General features: G+C 43.2%; 1 protein-coding gene across 15 annotated transcripts in view; it reads right to left on the bottom strand.

The window, feature by feature from the left end:
- The window catches only part of PEBP4 (phosphatidylethanolamine binding protein 4), a 404,209-nt gene that overhangs the window by 101,893 nt on the left and 278,835 nt on the right, over positions 1 to 23,481 (bottom strand). For all 15 annotated transcript variants that reach the window (XR_008311022.1, XR_008311023.1, XR_008311020.1 and 12 more), the window contains one exon: positions 20,123 to 20,239. Coding sequence is in view for 5 of the 15 variants with exons in the window: in XM_053269481.1 (XP_053125456.1) it covers positions 20,123 to 20,239 (117 nt within the window). In the remaining 10 variants the exon portion in view is untranslated. The remainder of the gene's footprint in view (positions 1 to 20,122; positions 20,240 to 23,481) is intronic.

The following is a 23,481-nucleotide window of genomic DNA, read 5'->3' as shown; positions in this document are numbered from 1 at the left end:
GCTAGCCAGAACCAAGCTCAGGCACATATATTTGTTGCATACACTTTGTACATTTTTAGGTGCATAATTAAAACATGTTTGTGTAAACTTAAGCAAAGTAATGTATGCAAAATAAACTGGGAAGCTAACTGTAATCTACCCTATGGTATCTTTACAATCTCTTTATTGATTCACAGCTTATATCAGTATGATCCATGGGTCTCAATAATAATACAAAAAAGAGAAAGAAAGAAAAACAGAGAAAGGAAATAGATTATAGTATAATTATATACTATAAGTACTTTTTCACACAACACATATTCAGCTTGTCGAATTCTCTGCCACAAGATGTGGTGACAGCCAACGACTTGGATGGCTTTAAAAGGGGTTTGGAAAACTTCATGGAGGAGAGGTCTATCAACGGCTACTAGTCAGAGGGCTAGAGGCCACCTCCAGCCTCAGAGGCAGGATGCCTCTGAATACCAGTTGCAGGGGAGTAACAGCAGAAGAGAGGCCATGCCGTCAACTTCTGCCTGTAGGCTTCCAGCGGCATCTGGTGGGCCACTGTGTGAAACAAGATGCTGGGCTAGATGGGCTCTTGGCCTGATCCTGCAGGGCTGTTCTTATGTTCTTATATAGTACTAGTGTCTTTCAGCCCGTTAAATTAACGGGCGCTAGTAGCCTTTTCCGCCCTCCCCAGTCGCCTCCTCCCGCCCGGGCCCTCCGCCTCCTCCAGCCGGGGCCCTCAGCAGGGCCCGCTTACCCAGGGCTCCGGCTTCCCCCAGGTCTGCCGTCTTCCCTGGCCTCCCCTGCCGCCTCCTCCTGGCAGGGGCCCTCCGCCTCCTCTGGCCGAGGCCGCGGCTCGGCCGCCGGCTCGGCCGCAGCATGTCTGCCGCTGTTTTCCCCCTCCCTCGCGGCCTGGGCCCTCTGCCTCCTCTGGCCTCGGCTGCGGCCGCCTCGGCCGGACCTCGTCCTCTGGCCAAGGCCGCCGCTTCCCTTCCCATGGCCGGGCCTGCCACCACTGCCTCGGCTTTCCCCGCGGCAGGACCGGTCCCGCCGCCGCTGCCTCTGCCTTTCCCGCGGCCCACCTGGTCCCGCCGCCGCCGCCTCCGGCCTTCCCGCAGCCGGGCCGATCAACCGGCCAACATAGCGGCCGGCGCCCGTGTCTCCCTCAGCTTTTCTGCGCACGCGCACCACGCATGCCCAGAACGGCCGAGGGAGACACGGGCGGACACGCTAGGGTTTTATTATATAGGATAACACAATGGTTAGGGGTCTCCAGCTCTATATAAATCCCTCTGTCCCTGCACACCCTCTGAGGGCACCTACTTTCCCTACTGATTCGTGTTCTTTCTGTAGGATAAAAGGGTATGGTGAGACCCAAAGGGGTGATTCCCCTTTGGGTGCTGCTTCCTTTGCAGGCAAACCATCAATGGATTGAAACTGCAGAAAAATATTTCCATTCCCCAGAAATGCCCTTATAAGGGCCAGATCATGTTTACTGGGCTCACAGGGGCAGGGCTTCTTCTGAGGCGAGTTGTCTCACTGGCTGCTTGCCTGGTCTGCAAACGCCAATCTCCTTCTTCCCCCTCCCCAGGGAAGCTCCAAGCCAGATGACAGCACTCAGAGTAATGTTATGGCCACAAGTGTTATTAAGCTATTAGAGATACTCATCTTTGTTTTCTCAATGAGGCTTTGGCAGGAAACCACAGGCTCCAACTCTCTTCTTGAAATTTCCATTTACCCTATGGGGGATTTTAGAGCTTGACCCCACATAGGCTGAAGTCTTTATTCTATACTGGCCAGACCTGGCTGCCACTTCTGATTTGTCCCAATGCCCCTGTTTTGTTTTGTTTTTACTATTGTAACACGAATAGGTGCTAACAAATAACACCCCCCCCCCAAAAAAAAAATCACAACCGGAGAAGAAAATAATAATAAAAAAGAAAACATATAAAGATAACATAGACTTGTTTACTACAATTAATGTTTCAACATTTATACTTAATCACCCTTTGCCAATATATCAATTCAGTAAAATCTAGCTAATCAGTTATGAACCTCTTAAATATTCCATCATCTACTCTCTTCCTAAGCAAAAATTAGTGATAATTTCCTTCCATTTCACAGCTCCCTGATGTGGAAATATGATATAATATACTGCAATATATCTTGTATAAAACAGTACAATATGTAATGTATCAGTCTAGTATTACACTATGTAAAGGCTATGCACATGAGCAGTAAAAACCAGGCTAGGGCAGCCTCTCTTGGGTTTGGCTGCCCGTGTGCACCACTGGGATCAAGCCTGATCCTGGTGCTGCCCTTGCGGGTAGTCCGACTTTCAAACCCCGGCCTTTAGCCAGGGTTCAGGGTGCAAGGTTGTGTGTATGGTCAGGCTGCACTCAGCCCAAGCATACACAGAGACCTAGAGCGTCCCATGGAGGTATCCCCCAAATGCATTGTGCTCGTTGCACAGTGCATTGTGGGATATCTGGAGACTGGGACACATTGCCCCTGCCTCCGGAGATCCGCACTGCTTGGAGCAGCGCAGATTGTCTAGGAGCGCGAACCACACTCCCAGCAACATGTGCCAGATCATCTTGGGCAGGGGTGCAGCTATAATTGAGTGGATGGGTTCAAAGAACTCAGGCCCCTTAGCTCCTGAGGACGTCCCCAGCGTCATCTCTCCCTATTTGCTCCATTATCTCCCTCACTCCAAGGGGTTGCAGGGGAAAGGGGCGAACACAGGCCCCCTCTCCCCTAGCTATGCCCCTGGTCTTGGGGGAAGGTGAGTTGGACCCTGCCTTCCTCTAGCTTAGTCATGTGAATAGCCTTATTATCTATTATGCTATAACAATGCCTACACAACAAACATATAGTACATGCATATCTAACATTTATTGGCTATATTTTCCATTCCAGAATCCTATAAACTTGTACCAATTAGTCTTAAACTCTGTTAAAGCCCTAATTTTCCAATTTAAAAATTTAATTATGGCTCATTTTACTCATTAACTACCAGATTTTCCTGTGCCATTCCTCTAAAATTGTCAATATGCTCAATTTCCAGTGTCTAACTACCAGCACCCTTGCTGCAGCCAAGCAATGACTTGTTAACTTTCTTTTTATCATTTGGGCAGACCTCCACAGGTCACTAATAAACTTTGCAGTTTAAACTCAATCTGATCACCCATTTCAAAAAAGGTTTGCACACACAGAGAAGAACTAGTCTTGTGGTAGTGAGTATGAATTGCCTACTTTGTTAAGCAGGGTCTGCTTTGGTTTGCATTTTGGTTTGCATTTGCCACTCCCCCACCCCCCCGCCTCTGAACCAGTTCAGCACTTCACAAAAGGAGCGCCGAACCGGTTCGTGCACATCCCTAGTTATGTCTACACTGTCATATCATTTCATCTGGTCTCTTCTATTCCCCAGTTTAATTACCTAGATCCCTTGGTGATATAAATGTTAGCTTTGGAAAGACTGCTGTAAGTTGTTCTGAGCCGATGAGAAAAGCGAGATATAAAATTAATACATAAAATGCATGTGACATATACCATTGAGTGGGCAAAGTGGCTGGATCTTTCCATCTCTTCTGTTATCAGCTGGTGTCAAATAATCCTCTTTTTTCTTTTACTTTGTTCTCAGCTGCTAAGCGTGTCAGCTCACATTACTCAAGTAATGTATACAAATGCACCCCCTCTGGAAAGAACCTCTCATGGCTCCCTTGTGCTAAGAGGGCCTATTAAAGATAATCATTGCCATTCTTCTAAGATTTCTTTGTCTTTAGCTGCCTTGGGTGTCACCTTCCTCCTTCTATTTTCCACTGATATAACCAAATAGTTAAAGACCAACACAGGCCACAGATTAGTGCCCTCTTCTGGACACTTAGTGGATTAAGGAATCCACATTGAGCTTGACATTCAGAAGTCCAGTTTATGTTTTATGAAATGAAGTTTCCTAGGCTTTGAAAATAATATTAAATATGATTTTTGAAGAAATTACAATATTTTAAGAGGTAATTGTGGAAATGCAAACATTGATGATTTCTAGGAAGAGGCTGCTTTGCAATCCCAGGCATAATTACAACAACTAGCACCCCACTGAAATGAATAGGGTTTTATATGTATAACTGCATGCAAAATATATGGTCAAAATTAATATGTAAATTAGGGCTTGCTCAGGGGTACAGTATTCCATTGCAAGGACATCAAACGGTACTGTATGCATGGGCATCCCTTAAGGTTAATCATATCATAGTCATTTACTGCACACTCCAAGAGAGAGACTGAACAGCTCAGACACTAGAATGCATAAGATTAATGGACTCTATGAGCATATCTGCACTAATTGCTTACTAGAGGTCCACCATCAATGTTTTGGATGGTAAATCACACACACACAATCCTCCTTTCCCTCACCATATAGGTACTGAATCAATGGATGAGTATCTTTCTCTCCCCCATGCATGCGCCCCCCTCCCCCTCAACCGTATGTTCCATCTTTCTCTCAGGTACACTAGTCTCAGCCTCTCTCTCTCTCTCTCATGCATGCTTGCCTCTGCCATTTGGACTCATTTTTCACACACACACAGACACACACACACACAGACACACAACCATCCATATTGAACTCTCTCACATTCCATTCTGACGTGGGCTGCTTGAAGCTTCATTGCCACCAGAACAACACAGTATAGATTTAATTTGAGAGATCTGTAACATGCAATTGAGCTGCTTCATCCCATGGGCAACATGTGAGAGCCAGCGTGTTGTAGTGGTTAGAGTGCTGGACTAGGACTGGGGAGACCCGAGTTCAAATCCCCATTCAGCCATGATACTTGCTGGGTGACTCTGGGCCAGTCACTTCTCTCTCAGCCTAACCTACTTCACAGGGTTGTTGTGAGGAGAAACTTAAGTATGTAGTACTTAAGTATGTAGTACTCTGGGCTCCTTGGAGGAAGAGTAGGATATAAAATGTAAAAAAATAAAAATAAAATAAAATAAATGTGAGAGTCAGCCACAGTACAATTCTACAAAAACAAAGAGGGCAACTTTCCTTTACTGCAAAAAGAACATTCGTGGAAGGAAAGCCCAGAAATCTATCATCAGGACTATCATCCTTATTCACTCTTCCTGGCACAAAATATTTTGTAAGCAGCTTTTCTATTACTTGATTACAATCCATTAATTGTGCAATTTTAGCCCACAACTCTCAATGGAGAAAAAAGCCCACAGGAAATGCAGCTATATTTGCCAATGCCAGAATGTAGTTTTCACCATGACACTGGACTTTGTTTTCAAAAATTCAGCACTGTCCCTACAGTGAGAAAACATATAAACAAAAACTCTAGTCAAAACCCCAAGCAATATCTTACCAGATTGTACAGTTGCACAATTCTTGCCATAGACAATTGGGATGGGGGAAAAAAAGAACAAACAATGAGAAAATTATTGGAGAAGATAAAACCCAAAGACCACAGTCAAACATCCCAGGGAGGGATAATACAGTACCTCCAGAATAACTCATGAGTTTACACAGAATATGATTCTATACAGGAACACCAGAAGGACCAGGTAATCAGCTACAAATGGGCTGCTGTATCTAATAAAGATGAACCACATTTGATTAATATCACATGAACAAAAGATAAAGAGAGGGTTGTGTGTGCCCAGCTCCAGAGGGTTTTGGAAGAAACTAGCTACCTCAATTCTTATCAGTCGGGTTTCAGGCCTCGGCATAGCACGGAGACAGCACTGATCGCTCTGGTAGATGACCTTCTTCGGGACCTTGACAAGGGTAGTGTCCCTCTCTTGGTCTTTAGATCTCTCAGCGGCTTTTGACACGATTGATCATGCTATCCTTCTCAACCGCCTGTGTGGGTTGGGTATCGGGGACACTGTTTTACAGTGGTTCCGTTCTTACCTTAGTGGGCGTGTCCAGTTGGACACGTTGAGGACAGGTGCTCTGACCCATGGACACTCCTTTATGGAGTCCCCCAGGGTTCAGTTCTTGCCCCTGTCCTTTTTAAACATCTATATGAAGCCGCTGGGTCAGGTCATTTCCTAGTTTGGGGTGAGATTTCATCAACACTGATGATACTCAGCTGTATATTGCCATCCCAGACCTTTCTGGGGATGCTGTTTCTGTGCTTACTCGATGCCTGGAAGCTGTTAAGGTCTGGATGACTCAAAACAGGCTCAGACTAAATCCCACTAAGACTGAACTACTTTTATTCAGCCCTCGTACCGGCCAACAGTTGGATGTGAACGTTTTTTTAGATGGGGTGGCGCTTCTGCTTGTTCATGATTTGCTTGTTCATGATTTGGGGGGTTTTTTTGGACTCGCGCCTCCTGCTTGAACAGCAGGTGGGGGCTGCAGCCAGAAGTGCTTTTGCCCAGCTTCATCTGGTTCGCCAATTATGCCCTTACCTTGATTGGCAGGCATGAATGACAGTGACCCATGCCGTTGTTATCTCCCGCTAAGATTATTGTAACGCTCTCTATCTAGGGTTACTTTTGAGGATGATCGGGAAGCTGCAGCAGGTCCAGAATGCAGCAGCTCACCTACTCATGGGTGCCAGAAAATATGACAGTCTCCTGCAGTCTCTGCACTGGTTACCCATTCGCTTCCGAATTCAATTCAAAGTCCTGGTTCTTACTTTCAAAGCCTTGCGGGGCTTGGCGCCTGTTTACCTACAGAACCGCCTCTCCCACCCAGTTACATCCCATCCTGTTAGATCATCTCAGATGGCCCTTTTGTTGGTCCCTGATTTTCGAGAGGTTTGGAGTTCTAGGACCCGCAAAAGGGCCTTTTCGGTTGCTGCCCCACTTCTTTGGAACTCTCTTCTCTTTCAGATTCATCTAGCCCCTTCCTTACTGATCTTCAAATCTCTATTGAAGACTTTTCTTTTTTGCCAGGCTTTTGCCCTGTAGTTTACTTTATTGTTTTCCGTTAGCTACTTTAGTTTTAAATTTAGAATGCAATCTTTAATGTTGCCTTATTTACATATTTTTGTACACTGCCCGGAGTCTTTGGAGTGGGCGGTATATTAAATGTTTCTAATAAAATCAATCTATCTATCTATCTATCTATATCTGTAGATATCTATGAAATCCTTATGTGCTGTAGTTGTACAATATATTTGGCACTCAGGGCTGGTCTTTGCAGAAGGCAAGTTTAGGACTAAGCCTCCTACAGGCTACACTATCAAGTTGTCTACTCTTCTGCTTGTGATGGTAGCCATAGTGAGCAATTAACAATCTACTCTACTTACTTACTCTACTGAGTTGGCTCCATGAGTTTATTTGAGGCTTGGTGTTCATCAAAAGCACATAATGATGAGCATCTTAAAACACCTGAGCTGCATTCATGCTGAATTTCTAATCTGAGACAGAATTAGTTAGCACAGCAGCTAAGAGACTGCATTGTGAGCCAGGAAGCCCCTGGTTTAAATCTTATTTCATCCATGAGCTTGAGAGATGACCATAGGCAAGCCACTATAATTCAGTCTCAGCCCTGTCTCACCTGCCATACAGGTATCATAGCACCTCACAGGTTGTTGTAAGGCTTAATGACATAATGTATGTGAAGTGCTTTGAATCCTATGGTGCTATGTACATGTGAAGTATTACTACTGTTAATGCCACAATTAGAACCTTAATTGAAAAGACTCTGTAGATGTTGGGTCCCAATGAACCCTTGCTATCCCAGCCCTTGTTAATGACCCTGAATAGTTCAGCCATTGTGGATGGTCCTGCAGCAGGGACCAAGTAGTTCAGTTAGCAAGGGCATATGTTCATGGTGAGAGCCTCTGTATTTCTCTCTACCACCCGCTACATTTCCACTGGAGGTCTGGCTTGTTTCCAAGTGCTCACTACAGGTAAGAAGAACAGAAAAGGGAAAACATCACTACCATTGCCAGGGTGGAACAAGAACTGCTTCACTGCATGCCCTTGTTCCTATACAACTGAGTTTCAGGGCCAGACTGCTTTTAGAGCGGAAAAGATCTGATTGGAGCCCACCGGCTGCTCTGTGGGGGCTATAGAGAAGCCACGACAACAGTTCCTAAATGCCCCTTGGACTCTTAGAAATAAAAATCCATGTGCTCAATATTGAAGAGTTTCTTTTTAATACCGGCAACATGAGAACTGTTTGACCACAGTTTCCTCCATGGCTGGGATGAAAGCAGTGTGGATTTCAATTTGCTCCATCAAATGGTTAGCTTCATAAGTGGTTCTCTTCATGCAGTTTTCTGTATGATCACATACAGTCTTCAGTGGGAGGCACTTTGATTAGGTATCCTACCCATCTAGTAATTCTGACAGCATTGAACAGATGGACTATATTGGGGATTCATGTTTATTCAACAGAAGCACAGGGGTCTATTAAATCAACAAAAATACTAGGTTAAAACGACAGCAAGGATCTAGTGTAAAGCAAGATCAGATAAAATATGTTAAGCTAAAGTTGCCAGCTCAACTCCCACATTGTTCTTCGGTTGCAGCATCAAGTCAAAGAAATTCATGATTTTATTTGCCAACTATATACTACAGAATGAATGGTCTACCTCTTATTCTTCAACTGAATTTCTTTGACTCTACTGTCTTTTTGATCCTTGTTATTACAATGTAAAAGCTTAGTAATTTTACTAACCTACTGTCTTGGCTAGTTTAGAAATAATACAAGATAATATAGGGCAAATGCCTCTCTAAACTTTGAGTCAAGTGAATTATTTCTCACTTGAAATAAACGGGATCAGCCATTTGGTGGATGATCAGGTCATCTGTTTCAAAATAAATTTGGTGACTCTTAGAAAACACCAACGCCCCTAAATGCACATTGTGAATTCGGCAGAAAAATCTGAGCAGAGCTGTATGACTCAGCAGTGAAAAGGCTAAAAATAATCTTCCAACAAGTGTTTTAGTAGCAGAGCCTCTCTGATGAGAGTCAACATCGTAGCACAGCTGTTGACAACTCAGAACACTAATGTACTAGGTTATTCCAGATTTCTAGACAATCACAATCCACATTTTGAAAGCTCAGCTGCCTATAGTTTGAAGATACTATCTGAGCACCTTAAATTGGCAATATGTTTAACTTAGGGTGATATGAACATCATTATATTATACAGGGTTGCATTCTTTGTTTGACGTAGAAACTTTTGATATTCATTGTATATCATGGTATTCATTGTAAACCACCCAGAGACGCAAGCTTTGGGCTGCATAGAAATATTTTAAATAAAATAAATTAATAATAAAATAGCTGGAATTTGTTCTTGTGGAATAGTGCGGTCTCTTGGTTTGCTGTGGTGTGGACAGCTCTTCTGTGCTACAAGGAAGCAGCAGGGAGTGCCTAGGCTGTTGCAGTTCCATTCTGAGGAGTCTCTTTTGTACATTAATATTGATGTAATCTTTTCCTTGTGAATAATATAAGGGGCAGGGTCTCTAAGGAATAAGAGTTAGGGTGTGTGTGTGTGTGTGTGTGTGTGTGTGTGTGTGTGATATTTTTCCTGACTGAGAAGAAGCAATGTATGTACAAGGAACATCTCACTCCTCCTAAATGTCCCAACAGCATAATACAGGAAACAATGAGTCTGTCTCTATGGTCACAATTCAACACAGCTGGGAGCACACGTCCATTAGTTTCGATTGGGTTTCAGAATGCCTAACTCTGGGTCAGATTATGGCCTTTATATGAACTTACCGTGCTGGCAGTTACCAAGGGCTTTTGCCTGTCAGGTATGCAGTTTATGGGCCTAGAGCAACCTGCCTGCATCACCTTCATGTTTCTCAGCTCAAGACACAAGTGATCAGCTTCCAGATAAGTGAGTGGATTTGTTTTGTTGCAAGATTTTTAAAGTATGAAAGGTATGAGCCTTTGGACAGTTTGGAAGCTCCTGTTCCTGAGCATTGGCAGTTTGCTTTAAGTTAGATGCTATTCAATCCATACATGCCCTGATTTTTGGGATTGCCCAACCTCTGAAACTCCTATTGAAGTAATAAGATCATTTCTCTGCATGTAGCCTTTTATCTGATCAGGAGCTGTCTGGGATAGAAAGCTCTTTGATTAAGGCATTGCAGCTCTTCTGTTCATCACTGAGAGACTCAGGTGCTCAGCACCTTTCTGAATAAGGATGCACATGGAGATGATACTGCATGATGCACCGTGCTCTAGCACACCACTGCCATCACTACAAAGCAATTTATCACGAATATTCTTGCCCATATTACAACAAAGTGGAGCATGCTTAGAGTGAACTTTCTCAATAGTGTAAGTGGCCAATTATCTTAAAGACTAACAACTCTGCTAAAGTTTCCTGATCTATCTAGGAGAAAATAAGTGAGTGTTGTAAACAGCTCAATTTAGCTGGCAAGGAGCTGGAAGGAGCAAAATAAACTGCAGATGGAATAATTAAAAGACAATTGTGGCATAATTACAGGACAACATTGTTGGGCAGCATGGGTCTCAAGATTTCCTCTTCATTAATTAGAGTGGAGTTAGGATTAGTGTATTTAATTACTTGTAGAGATTCAACGTTATCTTTCATGTCTGAAAGGCAACAGTGACTGAGGTTTGCAAAATACCCTCTGCTCCATCTCCTTGCATTTCTACAGCAGGTTGGTCTATACAACACCAAATATGGATCTAAGGAATGAACAGCAAGTCCAACAGCAATTTGAATATGCAAATTCAATTTAAGTGTGGTCTAGTTATTCTAGCCAAATGAAAACACAATATCCAATTCCTTTCTTTCAGGTGGGCTCTTGGTGATTGTTAAGGTCTGGTCCCATTTCTATTAAAGAACATTTTTGATCTAAAATTGTGGCCGTCATGTCAGTACTAAAGCACAGGACCGATATTTCAGACTTACTTGAGATGCACTGCTAAAGATTAAAGTGGGGAATTATACAGAAGTACACAGGGTGAATGTACTGACATACATATGTACATATACATAATCTGCCTATTTATTAGGCCATCTTCTCAGCCTCCCTGGCTCAGTTCAGTCATAATGCCAAACTATGGTTAAGAAGGTTTAATTATAGCTTAGTGTGATGACTGAGCTGAAAAACCATAGTTCGCAACTGGGTCAACAAACCAGAATCAAAAACCATGGTTTGAACTAGACTTGCAAATCATCTTTTATGCTAACAAGGAGGCTGGTCTCATGCACAGCTTAATGCAGAGTGGCATGGAGAAGATTCACCTGCACTGTTCTTGACAGTGCTGGTCACGTGGGTGTGTGGCTTGCACCAGGCTGTGAGCAGTTGTCTCGGGGAAGGTAGGCTGAACACTGCCTTCTCCCCCACCTGCCCACACGCGCAGTCATGTGAACAGCCCCTATGTTTTGATGTGATGTCTGAATTGCCAAACATAGTTACAGCTTTTAAGTCATGCTGAACAGATGCTAAATTAAAACAAATAGCTATAAACCATGGTTAATGCAACCATGGTCTGACATGACGTCTGACTAGAGTCTATCACAGACACACCCACACTCACAAGAAAGAGAGAGCGAAAGGAAGGAATGACAGAGGAAGAATACTCTTTCGCTTGCAGATAATGAAACTAATAAAATTTTACTCATGTAATAAAATTTTGGTTGTGGTCAACCAAAAACTTAGGAACATAGGAAGCTGCCATATACTGAGTCAGACCATCTAGCTCAGTATTGTCTTCACAGACTGGCAGCAGCTTCTCCAAGGTTGCAGGCAGGAGTCTCTCTCAGCCCTATCTTAGCGATGCTGCCAGGGAGGGAACTTGGAACCTTCTGCTCTTCCCAGAGTAGCTCCATCCCCTGAGGGGAAGATCTCCCAGTGCTCACACTTCTAGTCTCCGTTTCATATGCAACCGGGGCAGACCCTGCTTAGCTAAGGGGACAAGTCATACTTGCTACCACACAAGACCAGCTCTCCTCTCCCCAACTTGTTGGGGATATGGACAGTAGTACAACGTAAGCCTATTTAATTTTACTGAACTAAATGGAACGCACTTGCTTAAATCCTGTGCTTCAGGTTAACTAGATTGTAAATTGGCTAGTAATAATAACAACTCTGATGTAATGTGCAGTAATGTTATGCAGAGCATCTGAACTTCTTTTGTTAAGAAAGAGGGAAGGGGTCTGAACTAAGACACCAAGTTTAACCATCCCATCCTGATGCACTTTTGTTTCCTGTTCCACCAGTACCTGATGGTTTCAAAAACTGCAAAAGTAGTTCTGAAACCCTGGTCTGAAAGCTAAGTGTTGAGTACTGCAATATGCTTTAGATTAGGGCTGGAAATATAGACATCTGAGTAATTTGAAGTAGCTATGCAAGGGTTTATGACTCTCAATTGTTTAACAATTGGCTTCTTTTTCTTTTCTAAATTAGACTGTTGAAACAAAGAAAATTTGGGGGAAATCCATGAGTGGATTTTTTTTTAAATATAAAAGGCTGTGTGTTCAGTTCTACTGTATTTACCTTTACAGAGGAGGAGAGCTGGTTTTAGAGGAGGAGAGCTGGTCTTGTGGTAGCAAGCATGGCGTCCCCTTAGCAAAGCAGGATCCACCTGGTTGCATATGAATGGGAGACTACATGTGTGAACACTATAAGATATTCCCCTTAGGGGTTGGAGCTGCTCTGGGGAGAGCATCTAGGTTCCAGGTTCCCTCCCTGGCAGCATCTCCAAGATAGGGCTGAGAGAGATTCCTGCCTGCAACCTCGGAGAAGCTGCTGCCAGTCTGTGTGGACAATACTGAGCTAGATGAATCAAGGGTCGGACTCAGTATATGGCAGCTTCCTATGTTCTATGTTCCTATGTACCTGAAAAGATGACTTCTCTGAATTTAATTGACCCCTGATTTCTAACATTAAAACCAAATTATTGGATTCATACTGAAAACAATGTCCTGGCCTGAGCATGTGTTCAGACACAGTTTTCCTTAATGCTAAGTGTATGTCTGCTATGGATGTCTAGGGCAGAGGCCAGGGCAGGGGGAAGAGAGGCAGTTGACCTTTAATGTATATATTTGTGCATATATACTTTGACGTTCCCTGCCATGGAAAGATTCCTGCGGATGCCCATGACGTCTGCTCCGGGCCACTATTTTGCACTTGACTCTGGTTGATGGAAGCTTGGGTACTAGGAAAACATGACACAGGTTGTGTAATCCTGATGTCTACCCACCCCGCTCTAGATGAGGCTACCCTTGAAGTATGTTCATCTCTTAGAACCAGCACATAATGCTGCAGCATTTCTGATGGGTTTGGGGAGAAATGAATATATAATTAACATATTGATTACACTGTTATTCCACTGTTCCTGAAAGAAGTGAAAGGCAATGAAAAAGACACCTCTTGCTATTTTATCCTCATAAAGACTGTGTGGAGTAGGACTGCGTTGGGCACAGGCCCAACATCACTGAGTGAGTTTCATAGCTTAGTGGGGATTTGAATCCAGAGCTTCCCAGTTTAAGTCCGTTAAGTACACTACACTGGGTCTCAGCATATATTGCAACAGCTGAGCTGCACCTGTTCATTCACTGCTGGGCACCATTCAAAGTGCTGGGGTGAACCTTTAAAGCTTTCCATATCCTGGACTCTACACAGCTCATAAAACATCTTCCCCATATGTGCCCCAAACCATTAAGGCTGGCGTGTGAAACCCTGCCTCATATTCCATGCCTGGATGAGATTAGGCCTGTGGGTTGGTAAAAGCAAAGTTTTTGAAATGGTGGTACTGTTATGATGGAACTGGCTCCCATATTAATCAGCTCCACACCTGCAGGCATTCAGTGAGGCTCACAAAGCATCATGTTTTAACAGACATGCTTACTGTTTACACTGTAACAGTGTACCTGCTTTCATTGTATTTATTTTGGCCTCTACAGTTGTTTTTATGTGTAATGTTTAAATTGGTGATTCTATTTCAATTGGATTTGTTTTTATGATGGTTATGGTTTTAATACAAATTTCGCAAGCCACTTTGAACTAAGGGATAAAGTGGGACACACTACTTAAACAAACAAACACTGGGTCGAATTGTGTGAGTCCCTTTCTGGCTGTTATGCAGCTGAATGCCACCCATGCAGACTGGAATCATCTGTCATTTCCAATGTTGGTTGACCTCCTGACTAACAAAGTGCTTGTGTAACAAGCAAAGTTGCAGTAATGCAAGAAGAAGATTGCATAGTTACGCTAAAAAGGAGATTTTCAGAATTGCGATCTTGCACCAAAACGCCTTTCATCACAAATGAGATATGCTGCAGGTTGCGCAACTGTTGTGCAAGCACAAACATGCTTGCAGTAGTGCAACACTACTCTGGAATGCAAGCAAGGAACTAGCACAACAGCTTTGTACTAGTGTAACATACTTCTACAAATGCTTTGTTAGGATGTGAGTCATTAAATTTTTTTTAAAATATAGATACAGGTGACTCCTTGATCAAAGCAGTAGTGCTGGGGAGTGGTGTGTTCCTGTGATCTAAATTACTTCCCCTTACAAACTGCTATTAGTTCTGAAATGGAAAAAAAATACAGATACAGCATTTGTACTTCTATTTTTCCCCTCTGCGAGTCCTGCAGTCAAACAGGATGCTGGAAATTAAAACCACCTTCTGTTCCCATATTGACAGATGAAAGATCTTGGCCAGTTAGCACCTGAACAGGGAACATAGGAAGCTGCCTTATACCGAGTCAGACCACTGGTCCATCTAGCTCAGTATTGTCTACACAGATTGGCAGCAGCTTCTCCAAGGATGCAGGTAGGAGTCTCTCTCAGCCCTAACTTGAAGATGCCAGGGAGGGAACTTCGAACCTTCGGTATATGGCCTCCCATTCAAATGAAAACTAGGGTGGACCCTGCTCAGCAAAGGGGACAATTCATCTTGCTACACAATTCATTTTTGTCTAGTAAATTCAGTCCACACCTTTACCCTCAACTGTGCTTCCATCATGAGTGTATCATATTTTTCCAAGCACAAGAGGTATAATATTTTCTATCTGGTGAAGTATAATACTTCCATTAGATACCATATCCACTGCTGTGATCTTTGATTACTGTGTGGAATTCTGAGAGTCCCACAGAAACTTACTGGGTATTTCCTGTTGTGCAACTGGCAAAAATGGCAAAAAGTAACATCTTCCTCTGTGCACAAACTGTTTTTTAAACTTTCCGTTTAATTCTAGCCTTTTAAAAATGCCTGGGTACTCCACTTTGTGTAACCCCAAAATAATGCCAACTGGAGCACCTACATACAGGTGAAACTCGGAAAATTAGAATATCGTGCAAAAGTCCATTAATTTCAGTAATGCAAATTAAAAGGTGAAACTGATATATGAGACAGACGCATTACATGCAAAGCGAGATAAGTCAAGCCTTAATTTGTTATAATTGTGATGATCATGGCGTACAGCTCATGAAAACCCCAAATCCACAATCTCAGAAAATTAGAATATTACATGGAACCAAGAAGACAAGGATTGTAGAATAGAACAATATCGGACCTCTGAAAAGTATAAGCATGCATATGTATTCAGTACTTGGTTTGGGCCCCTTTTGCAGCAATTACTGCCTCAATGCGGCGTGGCATGGATTCTATTAGTCTGTGGCACTGATGAGGTATTATGGAAGACCAGGATGCTTCATTAGCGGCCTTCAGCAATTCTGCATTGTTTGGTCTCATGTGTCTCATCCTTCTCTTGGCAATGCCCCATAGATTCTCTATGGGGTCAGGACAGGCGAGTTTGCTGGCCAATCAAGCACAGTACACTGTATACTTTTCAGAGATCCGATATTGTTCTATTCTTCAATCCTTGTCTTCTTGGTTCCATGTAATATTCTAATTTTCTGAGATTGTGGATTTGGGGTTTTCATGAGCTGTACGCCCCATGATCATCACAATTATAACAAATTAAGGCTTGACTTATCTCGCTTTGCATGTAATGCGTCTGTCTCATATATCAGTTTCACCTTTTAATTTGCATTACTGAAATTAATGGACTTTTGCACGATATTCTAATTTTCCGAGTTTCACCTGTATACTCAGCGTCCCATAATTTTATGATGTTTGTGCTATATATGAAATTTGTTAGCGGTCTGGAGGGTATGTGCTGCCCTCTCCCGTGCTGGAGGATACACCTATCTAGTGAAGTTGCAAAGAAGAGGAAGTGGGCAGTCCCAATGTTATTCCACACATATACACATTCTGCCAAAACACTCTCTTTCCCCATTCACCATAACATGTGGAGGGCACATTGCATCATTGCCACGGACAGGCTGGAGAAGAATCACACACAAAGGATAACATGCAGTTGGAATACTCATCGATACTCCTTCTCCATGAAGGAGAGGTCCTAGTCACGGCTGTCACCAGCAGCCAGCAAGGTTGGTCACTTGCCATCGTCGAGACCATTTTAACAGTCTACTAAGGAAGAACATAGCTTAGAGCCTTCTGCATCATTGCACGGTTGGAGGCAGAAGTCTCACTCATGATAGCTGACCTGAAGTCACCCCTAGTCCTAGTCAGGAAGGTGGTCTCTGAATAATCAAATCCAGACATGTGAGCCATCCTTTCATCACTTGCAGGATTCTTCAGCACTATTACCTAATCAAGCTAAGGCTAGAGAAAGCAGTAACCTACAGCCACTGGTTTATAGGTAGGTAGGCAAAGCAATGCAGCTTTGTGGGGCAGATGGCTCTGCTCTTTGCTCCCCAACTGATTGCAGAGGGCTCACTTCTCTCTGACAGGTGACCAGTGCCTCTTTGGCACTGTTTCTCTGGCTCCACAAATGGCTGGTGCTTCTTGCATGCTGCTGTCTCGCCATGGGCGAGGCATCCACATTCCTTTATCTCTCCTTTCATCTCCCTCCTGAAATTCTGCTTGTGCGAAAATTCTCAATGCAGTGTTTTGTTTTGGAAGCCAGGTTGTCCCTCAGTGCTGAAGACGTGCCTGGCTCAGCAGAGCTGCTATTTTATGAGCATCGTTTCAAGGCTGTTTGTGCAACCCCCATTGCCAAATCTCATTATTCACGATTTTATCTCATTGCTTGATATGCATAATGGCTCTGAGGTGTCACTGATGAAACTCTTGCTGCTCTTGGATGTACCAGCAAGGACTTGTCTCAGTTCTCCAGTCTCTAAGACCCCTCCTCAGCTTTACTTCCAAGTGACTTCAATCTTATGTTGTCAATCAAACCTGGCTTTTTAAAAAACAAACAAACAAGCAAACAAACAAACAAACAAACAAGCAAACAACCCAGTCTGAAATGGTATGCAGTGACTGGTCATCTACATCCAAGCTCCTAGAGCTCCTAGAGTGCTAATATGCCAGTTTGTGCATTTCCCCCCTCACACAATCCATTGCTGGGTGCACCAGTGATCTGAGCACATAACAAATCCATTCACACAACCAACCGCCATGCATTAATTCAAGCTGAGCTGCTAAAAAGAATGTCAGCAATCTGAAATAAATCTGCAAAGGATCCTGTGAATTTGCACCTGTCATAGGCTAGCGATAGGTTAAGCAGAGTCACTACCATGCTTCCCATATGCAGATTCAGTCCTGGGGTGATTTAAAATACCCAAGAGCAGGGCTAAGCTAATCAGTTTTCATGTGGCACTTTATTTCAGGGTAGCTGCTACCACCTTATCTCAACTCCAAGTAGGTACCTACCTGTTGTACCATGTAGGTACAAACATGAGAACTTGTAATAGGTGCAAAGTCTATGTATGCCCTCTGTTAATGCAAGACTTTCTAATTTCCCAGTTCACTCCTAATAAAGATGGTTATATGCATAGAAACAAGTAACAGATGTTTATCTGTGCTTATGTCTGAGTTTCTTGAATAACCCAAGGCAAAAGAGGTCTATTCTGAGAAAACAAACCAACAAAAGCTTCTAAAATCAGATACAAAAGGAAACAAATAAAACAGCATGCCTACATAACTAGCCACTATCTTAATTTGTGATGTTATTGGCTAATAGGAGAGTGCATAGATATGTTTTTAGCTTCAGAGAGCAAAACAGAAGTTTTGTGCTCTTTTTAGACAAACTGGTGAACTTTTCAAGGACAAGGAAACAACAACTTGGTTGAAGCACTTCAGTGACTTCATGGACAGGTCAGTCTTTTTGGAACCAATCATGTAATTCACTTGCACTTCAACCTCTTGCAGGGAAACCCAGATGTGAGCCAGGTGGACAAAGGAGAATAAGAAAATGGGATTAGAATGTGTGAAGTTGTCTTAGACCATAGTGGAAATCAGCAGATTATGTAACTGACACAAGAATAGTAAAAAGAAACTGAATACTAGAGTTTATTTTCTCGTCTCCTAGCTCAAATAAATATCTTGGCCAAAATGTAATTTCCATAGTCAAAATTGAGACACTGTAGCAAAGGCAATACAAATCACTCATACTATTTTTATACAGTAAGCAGAGACTCATTGCTGGAAGATTCCTTAGTTGATCAACCATAATGTTTTTGGTTCATTAATTAAATTTAAAAACATTTTCCATACTATGAAAACTTCAGCGTAAGTGTCTTTGTAAGGACTGAGGAAAGTATGACAAAACTCAAGATTTGATAAACATACGCTACTACTTATTGCTATGGACATTATTAACATGATTTTTTCATTCCCTATTACAGCAGCACACCAAAACAGTTTGAGAAATAAGCATGTTTTGCTTTTCAGTTATAACATTATCTTCAATGAACAATCAACAACTGCCAATCAACTATTGCAGCCAACAATACAACAGAAATGTTCACCACAATCCTTCACTGAGCCATCCCCCAACTAAGGTTTTATTTAGATCAACACTTTTATCCCAGTCATGCCTCTCCTGACTCATAAGCAACATTACTGTAACTGCTTGTCCTTGTTTTGGCTGACCCTTACTACACTTTGACCATAAACTTTTGAGCAAATAGTGCAAAATACAGCAGACACTCTGTGCCATAAGGTGAGAGTGCTTCATAAACACTGATGCTGTTCCTGCTTCTGTTACAAGATGTACTCCATCATTTAAGAAAGAGCTCTTTAAACACTAAAGATATGCTCCTCCAACTACCGATATGTTCCTCTGTTCTCCAACTTTCCTGTTTCCTTTCCCTCATTCTCATTCAAGCTTGCAGTTCTATCAACTTGAGGCGGAATGAGCCGCTTTAAGACCACAATTATGTCTCTCTCAAAAGCACATCATCCTCTGCAGTTTCCCCTGCTAAGCATCCCTCAGGTTCTGACATTACTGATGGCACCCAGGTACTTTTATCCAATGAGCAAAGTAGGCAGTTTTCCAGAACCTGCCAGAACCTTCTGGCTTGGAAAAGGCTAAAAGTTATTGTATATGACTGCCTATGAGGATGCCTGGAAATGCGCTTAACTGAACCTGTGTTCTATTCCCTTCCACTTGCCCCAGTAGGCTGTGAATAGAACAGGCAATTCAAAATAGCAAGCAAATCACAGTAGCCAATAGTGCACTGGTTTTGTTCACTGGTATAATGATTATTTCATCAGTAGCTACAACCCACCATGGTTCTTAGTTGCTCTCTTGGCTGTTAGTTTGGGGGCATGTTCTATGCAGTGAACTTTTTCTCCCCGCCCCCTTTTCTCATTTATCAGTTACTTAGCCCGCTCTCCCTGCAGACGATCGAAGAGCAGCCCTTGGGCGGCCGGATTAGCTGCCCACACGACTGCCGGCTCCATCATGGAGCTGGCAGGGGCTGTGGGGATCGGGGGTCACGTGGCCCCCGGAAGTCCCAAGATGCCCTGCGCAAGTGCGCGGGGCATCCTGGAGAGATCCCTGAGCCCGGGAGGCTGGTTGCAGCCTCCCAGTCAGGGGTCTACTCATGTGTCGCTGCACACCGCGGTGACACATGAGCAAAAAAAATGAGATAATTTAAGGGGAGGGGGAATTAGGCAGGCTAGCCACCTTGGAAGCACTGGGCTCACCTGTGAGCCCGCTTCCCAGTGATCGTGGGAATAGTCTCAATGACTGGTTAATTGAAAAGGAGGTTATATCATAGGCTGGAGCAGCAGCCATTAGGTCTTTCTTAAATAAATCCCTGCCTGCTAAGAAAAAGCTGTGTTGATGCTCTCCCTGCACCTAACAGATTAAATATCTGTTTAGGGAACAAAGTGAAGTCATCTCTTACCTGGAGATGCTGATTCCTCTAGACTCAAGGCTATGGTTTGATGAGCTGGCTGTTCAAAGATGAGGAACTGGTAGCGATGGAAACCACTTTTGGGTGGTGGAGTGGGTCGGAGGTAGTCTGGATACAGGAAATAAAACAAATAAAACAATGAAGTTCACAGCATGCATTGTATTTATTCTCTTTACAACAGATATCTCCTGCCAGTCCGACATATGGTATCTTTGTAACAAGAATCACCCAATGATGTTCCCTTCTGACCCTTTATAACCAAGTTTTCCCTTGACTTTAACAACCTATCTATGTCAGGAACGAGATATACCTCTTCTTACCCTAATTTTTCTTGGATTTTCTAGATAAATTGTATGGGTGCTCCTCTCTTAATCGTTCTTCCTCTCAGGAATTTCTCTGCATTTTAAACTCTATATTGCTCCATAAACATTTGTGTGTGTTGGGGAATTACGTTAGACTAGAGGATCAGATGACTTTACTTTCTTCAATTTAGAGCCACAAAGCCAGGATCCCTATTCAGGGAAGTTCCATTCAGTCACAGCATTAGCTTTAAATGGGCAGATACGATCAAGGAAACAGATGGGGATCGATACTGTAAATCTCACATCTCTCTATAAAACATCTGATGTGTATGTGAGAGCTCTGAACACCTTCCCCACCCTTCTCTACTTCCTCTGGTACTGGCTCTTTGCCATCTGCTTGCAAGCATGCTCTTGCCTTTTTTCAATTGCAAAAACCTCCCTTTAACCTCACCTACTTTTCCCAGCAATTTGAGCTCCTTTTCTCCAAACCTCTCCTCTGGTTACCTCTTCTAACCCTCTTCCAATGGATGACACCCAAGCCCTAAAGCTTTCCCTGAAGGGAATAACTTAGATGTACCCAGTCTCTGTTTCTCATTACCATGTGCACACAGTCTATCATTTTCAACATGCTGTGGCCCCCCTTCCCCCAACAAACTTTCCTCCTCTTAGGTCTTTTGACACTGTCGCACCATTTCCCTACCTTTTCTCCTCAGGTCTATGCTTCAGAAGTTTGTTTTTTTTAAAAAATAGCAAAACAACAGGTTTTTTTTTAAAAAAGAGTTAAAATACAAAACACAGAGAAGTGCATTAAATGAAATTTGCAAGGGAAAAATGGAACCAATTCACTTGCATTAAAAGACAAGCACTAAATATAGCAAAGATGCTTGTAGGAACATTCAAAGAATTGGTAAGGATGTAAGACAATTGTATACAAATTGAAGAATACCTATGGTGAAAAACAGGAATAAACTACTCTTATTCTTCATTTTTCAGCTCTTAATGAAAATACCATTGTTGCCCTAGAACTGTAATAAGATACAGGCTTTATTCTTTTCAGGACCCTTGCACAACCGGACCGGCCCTCCCGACCCACACGGTGCCCCTGTGCCCGCCTGGGAGAGACCCCCGGCGGCCATGGACAGCACGGCAGGCCCCCGGTTGTGTCCAAGAAGTGGCGGCCAGCCCCCGGACTCCCCCGCGGGCGGGGACGAAGAAGTGGGGCGGGCCTGGCGTTGGGCGGCCCCGCGCCCCAGGTTAAGAAGAGGAGAGCTGGTCTTGTGGTAGCACGCATGACTTGTCCCTGCAGCTAAGCAGGGCCTGCCCTGGTTGCATCTGAATGGGAGACTTGATGTGTGAGCACTGCAAGATATTCCCCTCAGGGGATGAAGCCGCTCTCGGAAGAGCAGAAGGTTCCAAGTTCCCTCCCTGGCTTCTCCAAGATAGGGCTGAGAGAGATTCCTGCCTGCAGCCTTGGAGAAGCTGCTGCCAGTCTGTGAAGACAATACTGAGCTGGATAGACCAATGGTCTGACTCAGTATATGGCAGTTTCCTATGATTCCTATGAAACAGCTAGATTCAAGTCTATGCATGTGGAAAATTCAATCCAGAATGTCCACTTGAGGCACAAATGACCAGGCTCAAACTATCATACTTTGGACACATTATGCGAAGACCCAGCTCCCTTGAGAAGCCCATAATGCTGGGGAAAGTTGAAGGAAAGAGAAGAAGAGGACGGCCAGCAGCAAGGTGGATGGACTCGGTTATGACAGCCATGAATGCACCAGGGAGAGACCTTCAAGGCCAAGTGGAAGACAGATCATCCTGGAGAGAATCTATCTATGTGGTTGCTAAGAGTCGACACCAACTTGACGGCACTTAATCAATCAGGTTCAAGTCAAGTGATACTAGTCATAAGCCATGGCAAACAAACAGGTAGGTTAAAAAGATATGTTTACATTCCTAAACTAAAAGTCCTGTGTAAATATTTGTAAAAGCATATCCCTCATTAATAAACATAAACAGATTGATATATTGTTGGGGTGGAAGTTTCTGACAGAAGATTTGCTTGTGTCTGAGTTAAACAAACCATAATTCTAGATAATTATCAGATTTTTGTCTGTCTGCTCTTGATCTTATTTATTTTATTTTATTTTATTTTGTGGGATATTTTTCCCCAGCAGCATTTTCTCACATTTTGTTGTGCCACTGTTCGAGTGTAGGCATGGTCTTCCATGTGCTTGCAACTGCCATTTGAGTAGCAAATTGAAAGCTGTCTGTGGAAACTTGGGTTGTCTTTAGTACCTATTATGCTCGGTAGTACCTGTTCTGGGGTTGATGATTCAAGACACTGCCCTGCAATCTCTCATAGTAAATAATTGGCTGTTGTTTGCCAGAATGCTTGAATTAGCCACTGGGCACTGGACAGGAAGCATGTGTCCAGGCAGAAGTTCAATGTGCAGCTCCCCACAAATGCCACCTATATAGGGGAAGCACTTGTAAAGATACATCAGGCAGAAATTCACCAGGGGCATCTCTAGCAAGTGATTGGGGAAGTGCACCTGTTGAATTTATGTCTGGATGCATCCCTCCCCAGCCCAATGTCCATTTGAAAGGCCAAGGGAAAGTGCGAGTGCATGGAGCCCCATTTCTAAAGCCAGCATAACTTATGAGGCTGTACAAAGTCTTTACAGCTTACATGGTGTGAAAGTTAAGAGGGGCACCTTAACTTGCCACTTCCGTGCTTTTTAGAGCACAAGTGAAAATGAAAAGCATCTCAAACTTCATTTGGCTGAACCTTAAGAAATTGGCACTACCATGCCAGTATAAGAGGCTTAACCCAGACTGTTCTCTGTATCCTACTGAGGAAAACCTGCTGTCTCAGCCCTCTGATTCTCTCAGAATTACTTCATAATATATGTTCATATAAACAAAGTTATACATGCAATAACAAACTACAGAAATAACAAAACAGTGATTAGAAACACAACTCCACCTTCAACAACAGTCGGGTAGAAGCCCCTCCTCATATCTGAAATAGTTAATGGATAG

Source organism: Hemicordylus capensis, chromosome 8, assembly GCF_027244095.1.
Source record: "Hemicordylus capensis ecotype Gifberg chromosome 8, rHemCap1.1.pri, whole genome shotgun sequence".
NCBI lineage: Eukaryota > Metazoa > Chordata > Lepidosauria > Squamata > Cordylidae > Hemicordylus > Hemicordylus capensis.
Note: the sequence above shows the minus strand (reverse complement) of the source record. Positions and strands in the feature narration are given on the sequence as shown.